The sequence below is a fragment of the Trachypithecus francoisi genome, unplaced genomic scaffold (assembly GCF_009764315.1).
Source record: "Trachypithecus francoisi isolate TF-2019V2 unplaced genomic scaffold, Tfra_2.0 Lachesis_group11, whole genome shotgun sequence".
Lineage (NCBI taxonomy): Eukaryota > Metazoa > Chordata > Mammalia > Primates > Cercopithecidae > Trachypithecus > Trachypithecus francoisi.
The window spans coordinates 37,082,904-37,101,160 of record NW_022681456.1 but is presented as its reverse complement, the minus strand read 5'-3'; the positions used below and the strand labels follow the sequence as shown (position 1 = coordinate 37,101,160).

General features: G+C 35.8%; 1 protein-coding gene across 1 annotated transcript in view; it reads right to left on the bottom strand.

The window, feature by feature from the left end:
- Positions 1 to 1,670: 1,670 nt before the first annotated feature.
- The window catches only part of CDK17 (cyclin dependent kinase 17), a 123,998-nt gene continuing 107,411 nt past the window's right edge, over positions 1,671 to 18,257 (bottom strand). Inside the window, exons 11-17 of the mRNA XM_033220976.1 lie at positions 11,960 to 12,080; positions 9,470 to 9,567; positions 8,855 to 8,960; positions 6,722 to 6,764; positions 5,634 to 5,724; positions 3,926 to 4,003; positions 1,671 to 3,397 (exon numbers count right to left, since the gene is read on the bottom strand). Of these exons, the coding sequence (XP_033076867.1) occupies positions 3,360 to 3,397; positions 3,926 to 4,003; positions 5,634 to 5,724; positions 6,722 to 6,764; positions 8,855 to 8,960; positions 9,470 to 9,567; positions 11,960 to 12,080 (575 nt within the window). The 3' untranslated portion in view covers positions 1,671 to 3,359. The remainder of the gene's footprint in view (positions 3,398 to 3,925; positions 4,004 to 5,633; positions 5,725 to 6,721; positions 6,765 to 8,854; positions 8,961 to 9,469; positions 9,568 to 11,959; positions 12,081 to 18,257) is intronic.

Sequence of the window (18,257 nt, the reverse complement as noted above, 5' to 3'; positions counted from 1 at the left end):
AAAGAGAACCCAAAAAACAGGAGAAAATAACTACAAATCAAATACCTCATAAAGATGTAATAGTCAAAACAAATAACTCTTACAACTCAGTGACAAAAGACAAGCAACCCTATTTTTAAAATGGACAAAGTACTTGAATAAACCTTTGGATAAAGGTTTATCCGAAGCAAATAAACAAATGGCCAAAAAAGTATGAAAAGATGTTCCACATCACTAATCATTAGGTAAATGCAAATAAAAACTACAATGAAATACCACTTCAACCTATTAGAATGAATGTAATAAAAAAAGAGGGAAAAAAGAATTGGCAAGGATGAGGAGAAACTGGAACCCTCATGTATTACTACTGCAAATATCAAATAGTACAGCCACTGTGGAAAACATTTTGGCAGTTCCTCAAACAGTCAAACACAGAATTATCATATGACCCAGCAATTCCACTCCTAGGTGTATATACTCCCCAAATAATTAAAAACAAGGACTCAAACAGGTGCTTATACCCCAATGTTCACACAGCATTATTCACAAAAGCCAAAAGATGGGATATCCTAGTGTCCATCAACAGATAAATTGATAAACAAAATATGTATAATCATAATAGAACATTATTCAGTCATGATAAGAAAAGAAGTTCTGATACATGCTAAACATGGATGAACTGTGAACATTATGCTGAATGAAATAAGCCAGACACAAAAGGACAAATACGGTATGACTCCACTTATTTGAAATACCCAGAATGGGCAAATTCAGAGAGACAGAAAGTAGATTAGCAGTTACCAGGGGCTGGGGTAGGGTAAAATGGTTCACAGTTTCTGTTTGGAGTGATGAAAAATTTAAGAAGTAGATAGTGGTAACTGTTATATAACTTTCTGGCTATAATTATGCCACTGAGCTGTACACATACAAATAATTACAATGCCAAATTTTATGAGATATATATATATATCAACACAATTTTTAAAAGATAAAAGCAACCCACATAAATTGTCCTGAGTCCAAAAGATAGATTATTATATGTTAACAGCCTTTCAAATGAAAGTTGATAAAGCCTCAGACAGAATGCAGCCACTGTATACACCTAAAGTGACACATCCAATGTATGTTCACAGTACCACTTGGAAAGAAAACATAAAAGGCATCTTTCTCTTACCTTTAAGAACCTTATCAGTTTAAGAGGAATCATAGGTATTCAAAGTTCCCAGTTCCGGAGTTTCAATTCCCTTCACTGCAATGTTTTCAGGATCTGAATGGTGCTCGAGTATCAAAAATAAAACAAAAAAACAAACACTTGTTTGCTTGCCAAATTCCTTAATAAAATGAAGAAATACCCCAGGAATTCCTAGGAAGAAACATTTTATGTAACAAATGGATATATATTTTCACCTTTTATATGCAAGAATTAAGCCTATGAAAAACTATATGTCAAATTTGCAACAAATCAAATATACATTCTATGAAATGACAAATTTGAAACTTTATAATTGAGAGTGCTATAAAAAAAAAAACAGCAGAAATTACTAAGCAAATGATTGGCACAAACAGAAAGCAATAACACCTCTAGCACAGTGAGACTTCACTATCTTAAGAATGACCCATAAAAGGAAAGGACCCCACTTGGCACAGCCTTCATCCCCAAGAAAGAACTGCGACTCAATAAAACCACATTCTAACAACATGGAGATTTTGTTATTATAAATTTCAAAACAAAATGAAGGAATTTCCACATATTTATAACCTTCAAAGTACAATATTAATACATGTCTGTCAGTTAGAAAGAACAGCAGTTTGTTAGGCTACAAGGTTTAACATAAAACCAATTTACAAATGTGAAAAGCAGTAGTGGTCCAATATTCACCATTACACATGAATCTGTTTCTTCCAGAAAATTTTTTTTAAAAATTAAAATTTCAGTATCATGAAATATTAAAATAACACCCCAAACATGCCACAATCACTATTCACAAATAAAGTTAAAATGAAATATACAAAAATCCACTTAATACTGTTAAATAACAACAATAAACTACAAGATTTCCTGAACAGAAATGGTAGGACCCCTGAATGTTTTACAGTGAATTTCAGGAAAAGAAATTAAGTTATGACTATTTTCATGATATATAAGGCAAAAATTTACATGACCATTTCAAAATATACCAATTAAGATTTATAGTAAGATGCACTAAACAAATAGTCCTTAAAAGTGAACACAAATGCTTAAAATACTGTTACCAACACCAAAGTGTGTTTATGATGTTCAAAGAGATGCATAATTAAAACTAATATTTAGTATCTCTGGTAAACAGATAATACCGACAATAATTTCAAGCAATCCTTTAAGTTCTCATTTCTCTTGTTTGTAATTTATCATGGCTCATTTCAAAGACATATTACAGCTTTCAGCTGATTCCAAGTGAATGTTATTGAAACACATAGCCCCCAAATGAAAGAAACTGTTCCCCAATGAAGTATCATCCTTTCTAATAAAATAAATGTATTTAAAACAAACAAAACAAGACTTCGTGTTTGAATGGACTTCTACAGTTAACTTTTAACTAAATTTAAAACACAATGTAAAATATGTAAGCATATTAGTATACAAATATCCAGTAATATGCAGTAGACGTTTCTAATGTGAGGAACAGGTAAAAAATAAATAATTTTGGAGCTTTAATTTATTGGTGTCTAATGTGAGATCCTCAAAGTGTCAGGGATTCACTTGCTTGAATCAACTTCTGCATCACATGCTTATCTAAACATAATGTGCTTGTCAATCTCTTAGCTACTCTATTTGCCAATGTTCATTAAGAAATTATATAGTATAAAATTAAAGTGTTCAAGATGGCTCACTTATTTTACTATTAAGCAAAGCTAAATTTACATTCCAGGAAACACTGCAGTTTAATTTTAAAAACAAACAAAAAATGCAGCAGTAAAATAATTCGTGAGGAGAAACAGATGCATTCACATATAATAAAGCCACTGCAACTTCTTCAGGCATTCAATTGTTGTGTTAAATAAACAGACAGTAGTTATTTAGCAGCAATGATTCCGCAATAAATAATGCACTGTGTTTCTCAGTCCTGCACAAAAATTGCAGCTACAGTTACATCAATAGCTGTAACCTACTGGCTCTAATGGCAGAGAAGACCTTAAAACCGACTGTACAAAAAATTGTCACACTGTGACAACAAATATAAAAACAATCTGTAGGTCTGAAATAAAAAGACTCCACTGTGAAGAGGACAGTGTAGACAAACGGAGATTCCAAGTCCACCAAAAGAAAGAATTGCCTTCAGATCTGAGTCCTTGATTGGTAAGAAAGGCTGGGGGCTGGGCTTGAAACCATGTTATCAGACTTAAAAGAGCATGCTCTGTCTTCTGTTCTTCCCATGTCCTAAAATATAAAGTCATTTTATGAGGCAGTTCAAGGTTCAGTTTTATCCCACACACAGTTATTTGGTGACTAGGAAGCTAATGTTCCCACCAGCAAAAGCTAATATTCCATGGTAAGAGTGATCAGCACTGTCTTAAATGACCCTTCTGTTGATGGGGTCAGTCTACAGCTTCTATGCTTCGAAGTGATGAACCTGATGACTAGGGAAGCACAAGATGTGTCTTCTGCCTCAGGTACCAGGGATGGCGTGTGCAGTGATCAAGCCAGGTCACTTGTAAAAGGTCTTTGTGCCATCTGCAGCTTTCAGGATCCCTGACTTGACTGAGTCAGATTTTTCTCTGAAGATTTACTGAGCTGCCCACATCATACAGAAAAGTGAGTACGTGCAATGCTAAACATAAACAGTTGTGGAATGCACTGTACATTGGTTTTTACATCAATAATTTTACTGATCAATTTATAAACCAAAAGCTTGGTTCCACGCAAAAATTCATGATCGACACGTGAAATGGTTTATGACAAACACACCTGTCTCTGGATAAGAAGAATTTCGAAAACCCGGGTCCTTTTGCAACTGAATCTCTTTCAAACTGAATATTGATACACCTAAAATGCATAGACAAAAATTATTAGGTGAAGGTCTAACATTAAAACAAACACAACCCAACTATCAACACATGTTTATAAAGCATATACTGATTCAATATGAAACCATTTTACAAGGTGACAGCCCTGCTGAAATTTTCCCTTTTTGTCCCAATGTGCTGAGGAGAAAACTAAATGAATGAAGTAATCCACCTTTAGAACCTTTCTTTTCCCAACTCTGTGTTAGAGCATGCTGTGAGCAGTGTTTCTCTGAGGAGAATATACACTGTCTGTTCCAGGACTTTCTGGGGTTGGGAGACCCAGTCAAAGTATATTATTATACTAGGTGTTAATTCTCTCTGTCCTTTCTCTCTGTCTCCTTACAATGACATGAAGGTATCAGGCCCTCAAGCTATCTTTGGAATTTTAGTGAAAAACAAGGAAAAGGTTTGTATAACCATAACTGCCTACACCTCAAAGTGAAACTTGGTATTAATAATGAAATACAAATATCTTTTTCTTTTTGAGACGGAGTCTCACTCTGTCGCCTAGGCTAGAGTGCAGTGGCATGATCTCGGCTCACTGCAACCTCCGTCTCCCAGGTTCAAGCAGTTCTCTTGCCTCAGTCTCCTGAGTAGCTGGGATTACAGGCACATGCCACCATGCCTGGCTAATTTTTGTATTTTTAGTAGAGACAGGGTTTCTCCATGTTGGTCAGCCTGCTCTCGAACTCCTGACCTCATGATCCGCCCGCCTCAGCCTCCCAAAGTGCTGGGATTACAGGCATGAGCCACTGCGCCCGGTGAAATACAAATATCTTTAAATGAACACTTGTAATTTATCTCTTTCATTTCCAATCTCTGTCAAAGAGGTATTCTTTCATTTAAATACATCCAGTAAAGTTGAAGTGAAAAGTATTAAGGATTTTTTTATTCCAATTAGCTTTGTCACTGACTGCTACACAAGCTTCGATGAATCAATATTGTCTAATACATGAGAATGGGAAATTAATGAAAGTTTTTGGCAGCTTAGTTCCCAAACATTCTTCCAATTCTCCACTCACCTTACTCTATTTTAAAGTAAAATACTGTGGTAATCTAAAAATAGAATGTTACGAGTAAAATCAATGTTACTCAGGCACGGGAAATCTGCTATTTCAGTGACTCTGACAATACGCTCACTGCCGTCATGGGGATAGTAAAATCAGAGTGACCACAATAAAGGAAAATCATCTTTGTATCTCAAGAAAAACTGTATTTTCACAAGAAAACAATTAATGTTTCGGTTATGCTTCATTAGTTTTTGTTTGAAATTCACTTTTAACAACTCTAAATCGAAGCCAGAGTGGGCCGAGGCACAATGCCTGTCATCAGATGACATGTTCCAACTAAAGTCCAATAAGATTAATGATCTTTGCCTAAGTACTACTGGTTTCCTACATTGGTTTCCTGACAATGTGCTCAATGTTACAAGAAATAACTAAATCATAGGGAAATAAGACACATACCTCCCTTCAAGAAATTCTAATCTAACTACAGAAAAGACTAAAATCTTAGGCTTAAAAATCAATAGCCATCTCCCCAATCACCCCCGTCTCTAACCCTGGACAAATAAAAATAAAGCGGGAAAAACACTTTAGGATTTCTCTTACTTTCTGGTAAAGCATGTATTCTTGGTCCCAGACTTCGAAAGTACACATGTTTCATTGCCTCTTCTGCTGAAACCCTTTTCTTAGATTCATACTGTGAAAAAGCAAAGAACTGCTTCATTAGCTTTTTCTCTAATTACTATAAAAAGTAGGAGATGGGCAAATTAGCATTTAAAGCTATTTTTAAAAAATCTTGATTATTTAATACGATGACTATTTTTCAATCAACAATTTGGAATACTCCAGTTATACTCTAATTTGAGTCACCGCTGAGATTGCATAATATCATCTCAGTTCCACATTTCTAAGATATGGCTAGATCTTAAATAAGAATTTACATTCCTTGTACTTTCTGAAGCAAAGAAAAATTAAAATATTTGACCTGTGTAGTTACTTCTCTTCATGAACACCAAAGGACTGGTGGACACATACCTAGTATTTTTATGGCAGCCATTCTTAATTATCTATCCAATACTCATTTCCCTTTTTTCTTTGATGATACAACCTAGGTTTCTTCAAGGTGTCCATTAGCTCTGATAGATGAATCATGAATCATAACTCTTCTAAATTTAGGCTAATTATGACAATCCTGCTCCCCAATTCCCAGTCTTTCCTACAATTAATGTTCTGGTCAATGAGACTTGGAAGGAAACCCTGTAGGGGTTTCTGTAAAGCTTTTGCTTCCAAGTTCCAAGAGGACTAATGTGGCTGGTAATAAAGGGACTTATCATCCCCTCTTGTTCCTGCTTTGGAGGGAACTGTGAATGGTATCTGGAGGCAGAGCATCCTACAAAGGCTGTAGGTATAAGGAAAAGAGAACATAAGAGAGCATCAATCGCAGAGAATGTGGCCTTGACACGGCTGATCAATGCCAATAACCAACTACCTCAGACTGTTGTAAGTGACAAGAGACCCAGACACATTAGGAGAAACCATATTATTTTTTTATTTTTTACTTATACATGTGCCTTAAGCATAGATAATTTTATTTGTCATTAACAATACTGAGGAAGTACTACTGATCCCATTCTACAGATGAGGAAGCTGAGGCTTAACTACCTATTTAACAATTACTATAAGATCTGACTTACCTGAAGAAATTTTGTTATCAACTCAATTCCTTCAGAGTCTAACCTAGAAACAACAAAGAACAAGTAAAAATTTATTCTCTCTTAGCTGATAAAACTTTTCAGGTAAAACTATTTTCCAAGTGTTTTAATCTGCTAAATTTAAATGCCCTAAAATAGTCACTCTTGTTGCCTTCAAATAGGCTCAAATCTGTTTTAGTCTTAAAAGACTGGCCTTGCTATTTGTTTAAGGATAAGTCATAAATAACTTGGCTTCAATTTGAATTTTCAATATCCAAGAACAAATTAAAGAATTTAAAAAATCACCATGCTGTCTCAAAACAATGTAACTTACAGTATTAAGAAAGCTTAAATACTGTATCACTTTTCACAGTCTTTCACTAAAGGCAAGTTTATAAGAGCATCATTTTCCTATTACATAGGTGAAAACACAGAGACAAGTGACCTCAAAATGTATCACCGTTGTTCAAGACAAACACAGAAACAAGCTATTCAGGAACAAATTTTTAGAGTTGTCCGCTGCATGAGGTACTAGAAGGTATTGAGTTCAATTTAAATATGTTACAATAACTTCATAAACCTTCATCAGTAAGGGATATAAAACTAATGACATAATAAAGATGAAATCAGTATAACTAGGAGTAGTAGGGTTAAAGGATTATCTTTTCTTTTTTTTTTTGAGATGGAGTTTCGCTCTTGTTGCCTAGGCTGGAATGCAAAGGTGCAATCTTGGCTCACTGCAACCTCTGCCTCCTGGGTTCAAGCGATTCTCCTGCCTCAGCCTCCCCAGCAGCTGGGATTACAGGCATGCACCACCACACCGGGCTAATTTTTTGTATTTTTAGTAGAGACGCGGTTCCTCCATGTTGGTCAGGTTGGTCTCAAACTCCCAACCTCAGCTGATCAGCCTGCCTCGTCCCCCCTCAAAGTGCTGGGATCACAGGTGTAAGCCACCGAGCCTGGCCTGGGATTATCTTTATCAGAAATAACAGGTTCTATCTTACACTGCCTTTCACTGGTAAAAGTACAATAATGAGTAAAGAAACATTTTCTTCCAAGTGCTCTCAAGTGGGTCCTGTGGATGCTGCAGTCTAGACATTCTATGTAGTTTGCCATTCTAGCACATATCCAGAGTTCCCTGGGCAGAGACAAACTAGGTACTACAGTCATGGAGACTCTGCTTAAAGAAAAGCTTCAACTTTCTACATGGAACATTACCCAAAAGCAAGCAATAATTAAAGGACAAAAATAGAATTTATGCTACTTGGGAGAGACGTGCAAAAAAAAGCCCAGCACATATTATTCTTCTTCCTAAGAAAATCCAGTTAGAATGGTATTAGTTGCTATAGTAACAATAAGAGTACCAACTCACATAAATACTTTAAAAATATTTTTGGTGTCATAACCATTTTGCTCTTCCTTCCCTAGCTTGAAAATAAAAGGAAGCAAAACAAGTATGTTATGTTGTGAGCAATGTGAATGGCTTTGGGTTAAAACAAATGATGTCCTTATTTGGTATCTTAGTGACTTTCAAATTTTGGGGGGGTTGGGGGGCTGGGGAGATAGAAAATGCAGCCAGTATTCTATGTTATCTCCTAAAAATGTAATACATTCTACAAGCAAAAATGTTCTGATTCAAATTTTATTGGGAGCCTTGGATTGATCTTGGGGTAGGTCTAAGAAGAAACTTAAATGAATGGCTGACATTTAGATGTTACATTTTGCTAAGGAATCGGACAGAGTTTATATTCTTCAAATATGAATTACATCATTAACATTCGTCAAAATACTGATAGGTTACCTTGTGTTATAGAATCAAGATTTCATTTACATAACCTTTCTTAGGTTTTTCTTAAGTAAATACAGAATAATTCTGTAGAAAGCAAAACAGGAATTTCATCATAATCTTTGTGGTACGGAATAAGGCATTAATCAATGTCTTCTTTCTGGGAAAAGGAACTATCTACCTAAACTCTAGAATTCTAATACGTATACAGTTCCAAATTAAATAAGATCCTAAAATATGTAAGGATTATGTGTATTATGTATTTTTTCCTGAATCCTTACTGTGGCTAATCCTTCAAAAGACTGAAAAGAATCATGTGAGTTTCCCCTTTCACATAAGGAAAAAAATACCTGGGTGCATGGTTAATTAGAGGCTGTGGTTTATATTTTGGAAAGTTGTAGTTCTTGAACTCCTCATTTGAAGAAATACCTGGCCAAGTTTCCTGAGATGGAGTTCCTGAATTAAAAAAATAAATAAATATATTTATAAATATATATAAAATTTATATATAAAAACTATATATGCACATATATAACAAAGTGTCTTAGAGAACAATTTACATTCACCAGATGACTTAACTATTTCAGCTGCAATTGAAATAATAGAAATAAATGTACATGGACTTTTTTGTTTGGACTTCGCAATGATACTGTAAAACAGATGCCTGGCCCTTTTTCTATTCAGTTGATACCACCAAAGTTAGCAATTTTCCTTAATAATATGCTGATATCCAACTTTCCATACTAATTATATTCTGTTTTTCCATTGAATCTTTATTACAAAGATAAAATTTAGCAGATGAAGTTACCTAGAAGGATCTGTCTTCATAGCGTTCATTCTAATTCTTCTAAGTAACAGCTATTTATGTTAGTATCAAATTTTAAAATATGTATTTCAGAGATACAATCTTATCAAGCTAGTCAATTGTGGGTGCAAAATCACTGGGAAAAGATTTCTTCTGTTACCTAGCAGTCGGAAAATTAAGTGCAGTTCATCTTCCACAGTTGATCCTGGAAATAAAGGTCTTCCAGAAGCCATTTCAAAGAAAATGCAACCAACACCCCTTTAAAATAGATCATGAAAATAATTTAGCAATTCATTTACATATTATGAAGCACAAGAATCTTTTCCTTAAGATTGCCTCTCTGCAGAATTCTGCACTAGCCTGTTGGAAAACCTCCTGAAGAGATATTTTAGATCTAACTAATTTGTTCACATTTACCCTATTTGTCTCAATTTCTATATTGCTATATCCATTTTTCCCATTTAAAATGTCCAACTCTCCTTTGCATAATCCTTGAAGAATAACGCTAACAACAGTGACTGAAGATTCACTATGTGTTAGAAATGTTTTTTAAGTGCATCAGTTATCTCACTGAATCCTTGTATTAGCAATAGTGTAGACCATGGATTGAACAACAAAGACAGGCGGGGGGAAAAACAACTGAAGAGATATTATGGTAATCTAGGAGATGACAGTGACCTAAGCTAGGCAGGAGAAATGGAGAGAAACAAATGATTCAAGACATTTTGATGCAGGAAAAAGAGGTAGAACATGTTGGTACAAGGTGGTGTGTGTAAGAGAAGGAAAAGAAATGGATGGTGGTTCAGAGAATAGAATGGTGGTTCCTAGAATAGTCATCTAGGAACTGTAGGTACATACATAGTTTAAGACATAATCCTTCCATTAAAGAGCTTGTAATCTAGCTGCTATATATAAAAGTTAATTTTACATATTAAGTGTTATATAGGAAATAAAATGATATAGTTGCTATGGAAAATAATATGGTGGTTCCTCAAAAAATTAAAAACAGAATTACTATATGATCCAGCAATTCTACTTCTAGATATACATCTAAAAGAACTGAAATCAGGCCAACACAGGAGGACTGCTTGAGCCCAGGAGTCTAAGACCAGCCTGGACAACATGGCGAGACAACGTCTCTTAAAAAGAAAAAGAGAGAGAGAGAGAGAGAGAATTGAAAGCAAGGTCTTGAAAAGGTATTTGTGTACCCACGTACACAACAGCATTATTTACAATAGTCAAAAGGTGGAAGCAACCCAAATGTCCATCAATGGATAACTGGGTAACAGAATGTGGAATATATATTTAATGGAGTATTTTTAGCCTTAAAAAGGAAGGAAATTCTGGCATACGGTACCATGTGAATGAACCTTAAAGACATTATGCCAGATGAAATAAGCCAGTCACGAAAGGTCACATACTGCATGATTCTACTCATAAGTGGTACTCAGAACAGTCAAATTCATGGAGACAGAAAGTATTATAGAACAGTGGTTACCAGAAACCGGAGGTGGGGGAGGGGAATAGGAAGAAATTGTTAAATGGGTACAGAGTTTTGGTTTTGCAAGATGGAAGGATTCTGGAGGTAGAGAGATAGTGGTGATGGTTGCACAACAATATAAATGTACTTAATGTCTCAACTATACACTTAAATTGGTTAAAATGATAAATTTTATAACTATTTTACCACATTAAAAATTAATTTTAAAAAGTTATATGAGACATTTTATATAATTGTTTAAGATAGCAACAGAAATAGGTATATGACTTATTACCACATGAAGAACATAGAAAATAAATGCAACCACAGTTCAGAGGAAGGAACTGCCACCAGAGGCTAGAGTATATTCCGAAAAGGATTTATGAAAGGCTGTGTTCTGAACGTTACTAGGAATGAGCCCAAGTTAGGGCACCAGAGTGGGCATTCCAGATGGGTGGACTGGTATGAACACCAAGAGCAAAGGTAGGAAAGTCCACGTTATTCCTGAGATGTAGTGAGTATGCCATGTTGCTAAAAGGCAACATTTCTGTTGAGAAACAGTCTGAAATAAGTTGGAAAAGGTAGTTTAGAGACATCTTATGGAAATTCTTAAGTATCAGATTGAGGAATTAATTGTACCTTATTCTATAGGTAATGAAGGGGGTGGCAATAATGGTGTTTGAGTAGAAGAGTGTCAGGATCGAAGTGGTGTGTGAAAAAGATAACTACAATATTTTAATTTTTACCTTTAGCTCAAGTTAAAGCAGAAAGATTTTGGTGAATATTAAATGATAAAATGATAATTTTGTTTTAAATTACTATGTATCAGATACTATTGAGTGTCTCATAAAGCACTCCTCTGAGTGTTCATTTAATCTTAACATCACCTACAACACTTCAAAGTAGTTGTTACTATTCCCATTTCCTTAAATGAGGAAACTGAGGCAAAGGCCAGTAATTTGAATAAAGTTATTACATAGTTCTAAATGGCAGAATTGGTATTTAAACCTAGATAATCTAATTCCCATGCCAGAACTCATTAATCACTGTTTATATTATGGCTCTTTAAAATCGTACCTCCTTAAAAGTCAAGTACTTATCAATACACCCTGCATTAACAGTTACATTCTTTCCAAATTATAAATGTCAGTGACATCTGTATATATTTACCACATGTCAATCTGTGTTGAGTACTCCGAGGAACCAAGAAGCACATCAGGTGGCCGGTACCATAGTGTGACAACTTCATTTGAGTAGGTCTTTGTGGGAACTGACTTGGCTCGGGCTAGTCCTTCATAGGGAAAATAAAACAAAGGGTTAAGAAAAAGCTATAATGGATCTCTCAGACCCTATTCTCACCATGACTCCATTCAAAGGGATGCCTGAGATGGTTAATTCGTAGCTTCTTGAGACTTCAACACAATTAGCTTTATGAATTTGTTGAGTGCAAGTGGCCCTGAGTCAGCAAATTCTTATGCAGTTGAACTAAACAAGAATTCCACAACCAGAGACTATGCTTGCTTTTATGTTTGAATACACCTGGTGAAGTATTCTGGGTGAATCTAAACTTAAGATGTTTTCCTTCTGTCCATGAATCATGATGCCAAAATTATTTCTCAACTGCAATTAAATTAATCAAAAATAGGCCAAAGACATTGAGACACACAATTTTACTTCTAACAGCTATGAGCTTCTGTCACCTTTTAACCTGATTCCAACTTTCATTTGCTATACCATTTTTTATCAAAAACTGTGAAGTTACTGATCCATAATCTCACTCAGATTTACTGACAATTTCTTTGCAGAACTCGACTTAGAGATAATTTCCTCAGAATAAAATTACAATGCTGTTCTGTACTCCCTTTTTAGGTTTTAAGTTACATGGATGATTTTAGAGTAAGATAGACTTCATTGTCCTTGGATATTATTAATTGCTGTTTAAGTCAGGGGTGTCCAATATTTTAGTTTCCCTGGGCTACAATGGAAGAAGAACTATCTTAAGCCACACATAAAATACACTAACAACAGCTGTGACCTTAAAAAAAAAAAAAACTGTAAAAAAATCTCATGTTTTAAGAAAGTTTACGAATTTGTGTTGGGTTGCATTCAAAGCCATCCTGGGCCACATGCAGCCCATGGGCTATGGGTCAGACAAGCCTGCTGTAAATGATATAAAACATTTGCCATTCCTTTGCTAATTCAATATGGAATCCATTGGTAATCCAGAAATAAAGGCTAGAGTTTACAACTTTATCTCGAGTTACTAGTGTGAGAGAGTTGTTACTATCTCTAAGCCTCTAAATTATGATCTGAAGAAGCAACTTTGAAAAAATCTGGAAAATTATTAATTTATTTGGCCAAAACAAGGAAGAATTTTTTAGGCTGAGATTGCTGTTATATATAACTTTGTATATCTGATTAAATATTAAAGAAAAATGTCACAAAAGAATAACTCAATATTTTACTGAATAATGTCACATAAACAATGTCAGAAATTTAATGAGACAGGACTCATATACTATTTTAGTTCAGTATAATGGGGAAAGGGTATACCTGGAACAACGTTGACATTATTTCATTTACTTACAAGTTTTACTCTAGCATCTCAACTTCGTGAAGTAAGTCCGACAAATTATTTTCATACTGATTTTGGTAATTAATTAACAAGATGGAGGTAGGTTTCTGATCTCTCTTCTTGATATTAAAAGTGGGTTATAGGAAGGCAAAAGACAGGGTTGCTAATGTGCTTATCCCGTAACATACCATATTAAGGCAAATTACCAGTTATAGTTTCCTCTGTATCCTACTCTCCCACTCCTGAGAGGATTCTGAACTACGGTGTTTGTCTACATGGGCTTCTAGTTCACAATTAGAATTTCAAATTGGTTGGAATGAAATGAAACAATCTCTCCTAAACCAAAATAATTAAATGTGATATGGTATTATTATATAAGCCATTTTCTATCATTAGTGAAAATATCTATCTATATCACTAGTTCCAAGACTTCTGATCTTCACTGATCACGGGAAAAGGGTAGAATTTTCAGAGGGACAGAGAACACCTTATAGTATAAATATTCAAAGTTATGTGACCCTCCTTCACATGAAGTCATATTTACTATGCAACAAAAAAAAGGAAGAAATAGAGACAAAGTTGAACATACTATCTCATGGAATAATCAGAATTTCTTGTTGCTCTGTAGGTAAAATTTGCCTGGCTTGCTTTGTAGAGGTTAGAAGCAAAATTTAAAGCACTCAAGAGTATTCCCTGAAAAAAGTAGTTTTCTTCTTCTTCTTCTTCGAGACACGGTCTTGCTCTATCACCCAGGCTAGAATGAAGTAGCTTGATCATGACTCACTGAAGCCTCAACCTCCTAGGCACAACTGATCCTACCATCTCAGCCTCCCAAGTGGCTGTGACTAGAGGTGCACACAACCACACCTGGCTAATTTTTAAAGTTTTTGTAGAGGCAGGTATTTGCTATATTGCCCAGACTGGTCTTGAACTCCTGAGCTCAAGCAAACTGCCTGCTGGGCCTTCCAAAGTGCTGGGATTACGGGTGTCAGCAACCGGATCCAGCCAAAGGTAGATTTTTTTATAGTCCTTGACATTCCTTTTGCATTTTTTTTTTTTTTTTGAGATGGAGTCTCGCTCTGTCATGCAGTGGCATGATTTTGGCTCACTGCAACCTCTGCCTCCTGCGTTCAAGCAATTCTCCTGCCTCAGCCTCCCAAAGAGCTGGGATTACAGGTGCCCACCACAATGCCCAGCTAATTTTTCTATTTTGAGTAGAGACAGCGTTTTACCATGTTGGTCAGGCTGGTATTGAACTCCTGACCTCATGTGATCCACCTGCCTTGGCCTCGCGAAAGTATTTCTCTTCACTGACATTCATTTTGGGATTGGGACTAAAGAGACTTAAATGCAGATTAGCTAAGGCAGAGAAGGAGAAGGAAAAAGACAGGGTGAAAAGGAAATGGTGGCTGAAGGTAGGAGAAAGAAAAAAGAGAGACAAAGTAACGATTATTATAAGGGAAATAACAACATAAACTATGCCCAAGAAGAGACTTTATAATCTATGAAAGCATATGTAAATAGCTTATAATTGTTATTCAAACACAGGTGACCCACACATTTCCTTTTTAAAGAACGAAATGCAAAAAGTAATTTACTCTTCAAATGGCAAAGTATTCAATGAGCAAAAGTATAGGCATTTCCAGAACAAATTCACCATTTAGTAACAGTGAAGAGTAATACTTGAAACACTAGTATTTATCAAATTTAATGAAACACTCCAAACATAAAACTAGCATAATCAAAGCCAGGTGTGATGGCTCACACCTGTAATCCCAGCATTTTGGGAGGCCAAGGCAGGCAGATTGCTTGAGGCCAGGAGTTTGAGACCAGCCTGAACAACACAGTGAAACCCCATCTCTACTAAAAATACAAAAATTAGCTGGGTGTGGTGGCACCCCTGTAATCTCGCTTGAACCCAGAAGGCGGAGGTTGTAGTGAGCTGAGATTGCACCACTACACTCCAGCCAGGGTGACAGAGCAAGACCCTGTCTTAAAACAAACAAACAAAAAACTACCATAATCATTTATCAAAAAGAATTATAAATTCTAGTTACAGAAAACTGCATGGGTTTTTAAAAAGTAAGTTCTCTAAGAGTATTCAAACTCTCGGAATGTGGAATACAAAAAATTCAAAGCTACTCCACAGAGTTCCTTCAACACGAAAAAGTTTACTTTCTAGAAGCAAAAAGAGCATTTAATTTTACTTTCAATTCCCTTAAAACCAGGTTAGCTAAAAAGATATAGATAAATAGCTGCAATTAAATTATTGAGCATATAATACAGAGTAATGGTGGCAGGTATATTAAGGGAATTCCTTTCAGTAGTTGCTTCTAAACTCACTGCTCTCAAGACCCATTTTCTTTATTATTATACTTTAAGTTCTAAGGTGCATGTGCATAACGTGCAGGTTTGTTACATATGTATACTTGTGCCATGTTGGTGTGCTGCACCCATCAACTCATCAGCACCCATCAACTCACCATTTACATCAGGTATAACACCCAATGCAATCCCTCCTCCCTCTCCCCTCCCCATGATAGGCCCCGGTGTGTGATGTTCCCCTTTCCGAGTCCAAGTGATCTCATTGTTCAGTTCCCACCTATGAGTGAGAACATGCGGTGTTTGGTCTTCTGTTCTTGCGATAGTTTGCTGAGAGTGATGGTTTCCAGCTGCATCCATGTCCCTACAAAGGACACAGACTCATCCTTTTTTATGGCTGCATAGTATTCCATGGTGTATATGTGCCACATTTTCTTAATCCAGTCTGTCGCTGATGGACATTTGGGTTGATTCCAAGTCTTTGCTATTGTGAATTGTGCCGCAATAAACATACATGTGCATGTGTCTTTATAGCAGCATGATTTATAATCCTTTGGGTATATACCCAGTAATGGGATGGCTGGGTCAAGACCCATTTTCTACTCTTGAAAATTATCAAAGACCTAAAGAGCTTTTATTTTTGTGGATATATTTACTGATATTTGCCACATTAGAAATTAAAACAGCAAATTTTAAAATATTTTCTCTTTAAAAACACCACCCATTATATATAGCAAGAATGACATTTTTATGGAAAACTTTTTTTTATATAAAAACAAAACTTAGTAAGAATGGCCTTCTTGTAAATCTCTTTGAAATCTTGTTTTTGGTGTAGAGATGGGGTCTTGCTATGTTGCCCAAGCTGGTCTTAAACTCCTGGCTTCAAGTGATCCTCCCACCTTAGCCTCTTAAGTGCTGGGATTACACCCCTGAGCCACTATGTCTGGCCTAAAGTCGATTTTAATAGAAGACAACTGGATTCCACATCTGTTTTTGCATGCGATGTGTTGTGATATGTTACTTTGATAAATATCACAACATGTATCACAACAGATGAAATATACATATCACAACATACATACATATATGAAGGAAATCAGATCTCACACAGATATGAGGCTGGAAAGAGGAGGGGCATTTTAATAGCCTTTTCTGATAAACATGAATAGTCTTCTTTGACATTACATCAGAACTACAAAGTAAGTGGTCTCTTAAATGTTTTGTGGTAACAGAAATTACAACGATGAACCTCTCATACTTTTGTTGCACTAAAATTCCTTGATCTATCTTGTACTTTAAATGGGTCTTTTATCCATGCATGATTCTGTAATATCATGCATCAGCCATTTGGAAAACACTGGTTCCCTGAGTTATACATTCCAAATGTTTATACACTTTTTCAGCATATCGAAAAATCGTGTTAACATCAACATCGATCTTATCAGAAAAGTCTCTGAGTATTGAAAATGAAAAGCCATCAAACTCAAAGCAGATCCAAATTTCCAAACTCTAATTTTTGCTTGAAAACTTGAATTTTATTACTGGCAAGAAATATTGTCAGTTCTTGTCCTTGAAATGACAGGCTTCCTTCATTCATTTTCAGGAAAATGTCTGCCAAATACCTAAGTCTGAATAATCATAGTTTGTCTGTCAGTCATTAAGTAAAAATGGTGTCCCTTCAAATAATGGGGCTAGTTCAATTTGCACTCAAATAATCACATGAGCACTTTTCCTTGAGAGGCAACCACATTATTTCTGTGTGCAGCAAATGTGTTTTATGTACACTTCCCATTTTATCACATAAAATATTAAAAAGAAATGTAGTCAAGGATGGAAATTAATATTGCTTCATCATGTACCTTTTTAAGTGTAACTGATAGTTTTCCCTTTAAGTAAATGTAGTGGTAAAGAATACAACGATGGCCTGGGCCCGGTGGCTCACGCCTGTAATCCCAGCACTTTGGGAGGCCGAGGCGGGTGGACCACCTGAGGTCAGGAGTTCGAGACCAGCCTGACTAACATGATGGTCACACTAAATATGCAAAATTAGCAAGGCATGGTGGCGCATGCCTGTAATCCCAGCTACCTGGGAGGCTGAGGCAGGAGAGTCACTTGAACCCAGGAAGCAGAGGTTGCAGTGAGCCAAGATCACACCACTGTACTCCAGCCTGGGCTTCAAGAGCAAAACTCCATCTCTCAAAAAAAAAAAAGAATACAATGATTTATTTTTGTGCCACTACTTTGATATATAGTTTTATGCGTTATTACTTTGGGATCATCATTGCAAGTATTAACACAGTGAAAAAGGCAAATAACAGATGGTACAATTTTGGTAATATATTTACATTTAGAGGCCTCCTACAAGGGTCTCAGGAGCCCTAGGGGTCTATGTCCACACCTGAGAACAGCCTGTGCCTTTTAGAATTTGCTGCTAATAACCAACATAAATCACCCACCAAAGTTCTGTCAAATATCTTATTCTGTGGGCCACCAAGACAATTTCCAAACCCACATAAAAGCAATGGCATATTATGACAGTGGTTGATCTTTTAAATTTAAGAACCTGGAAGT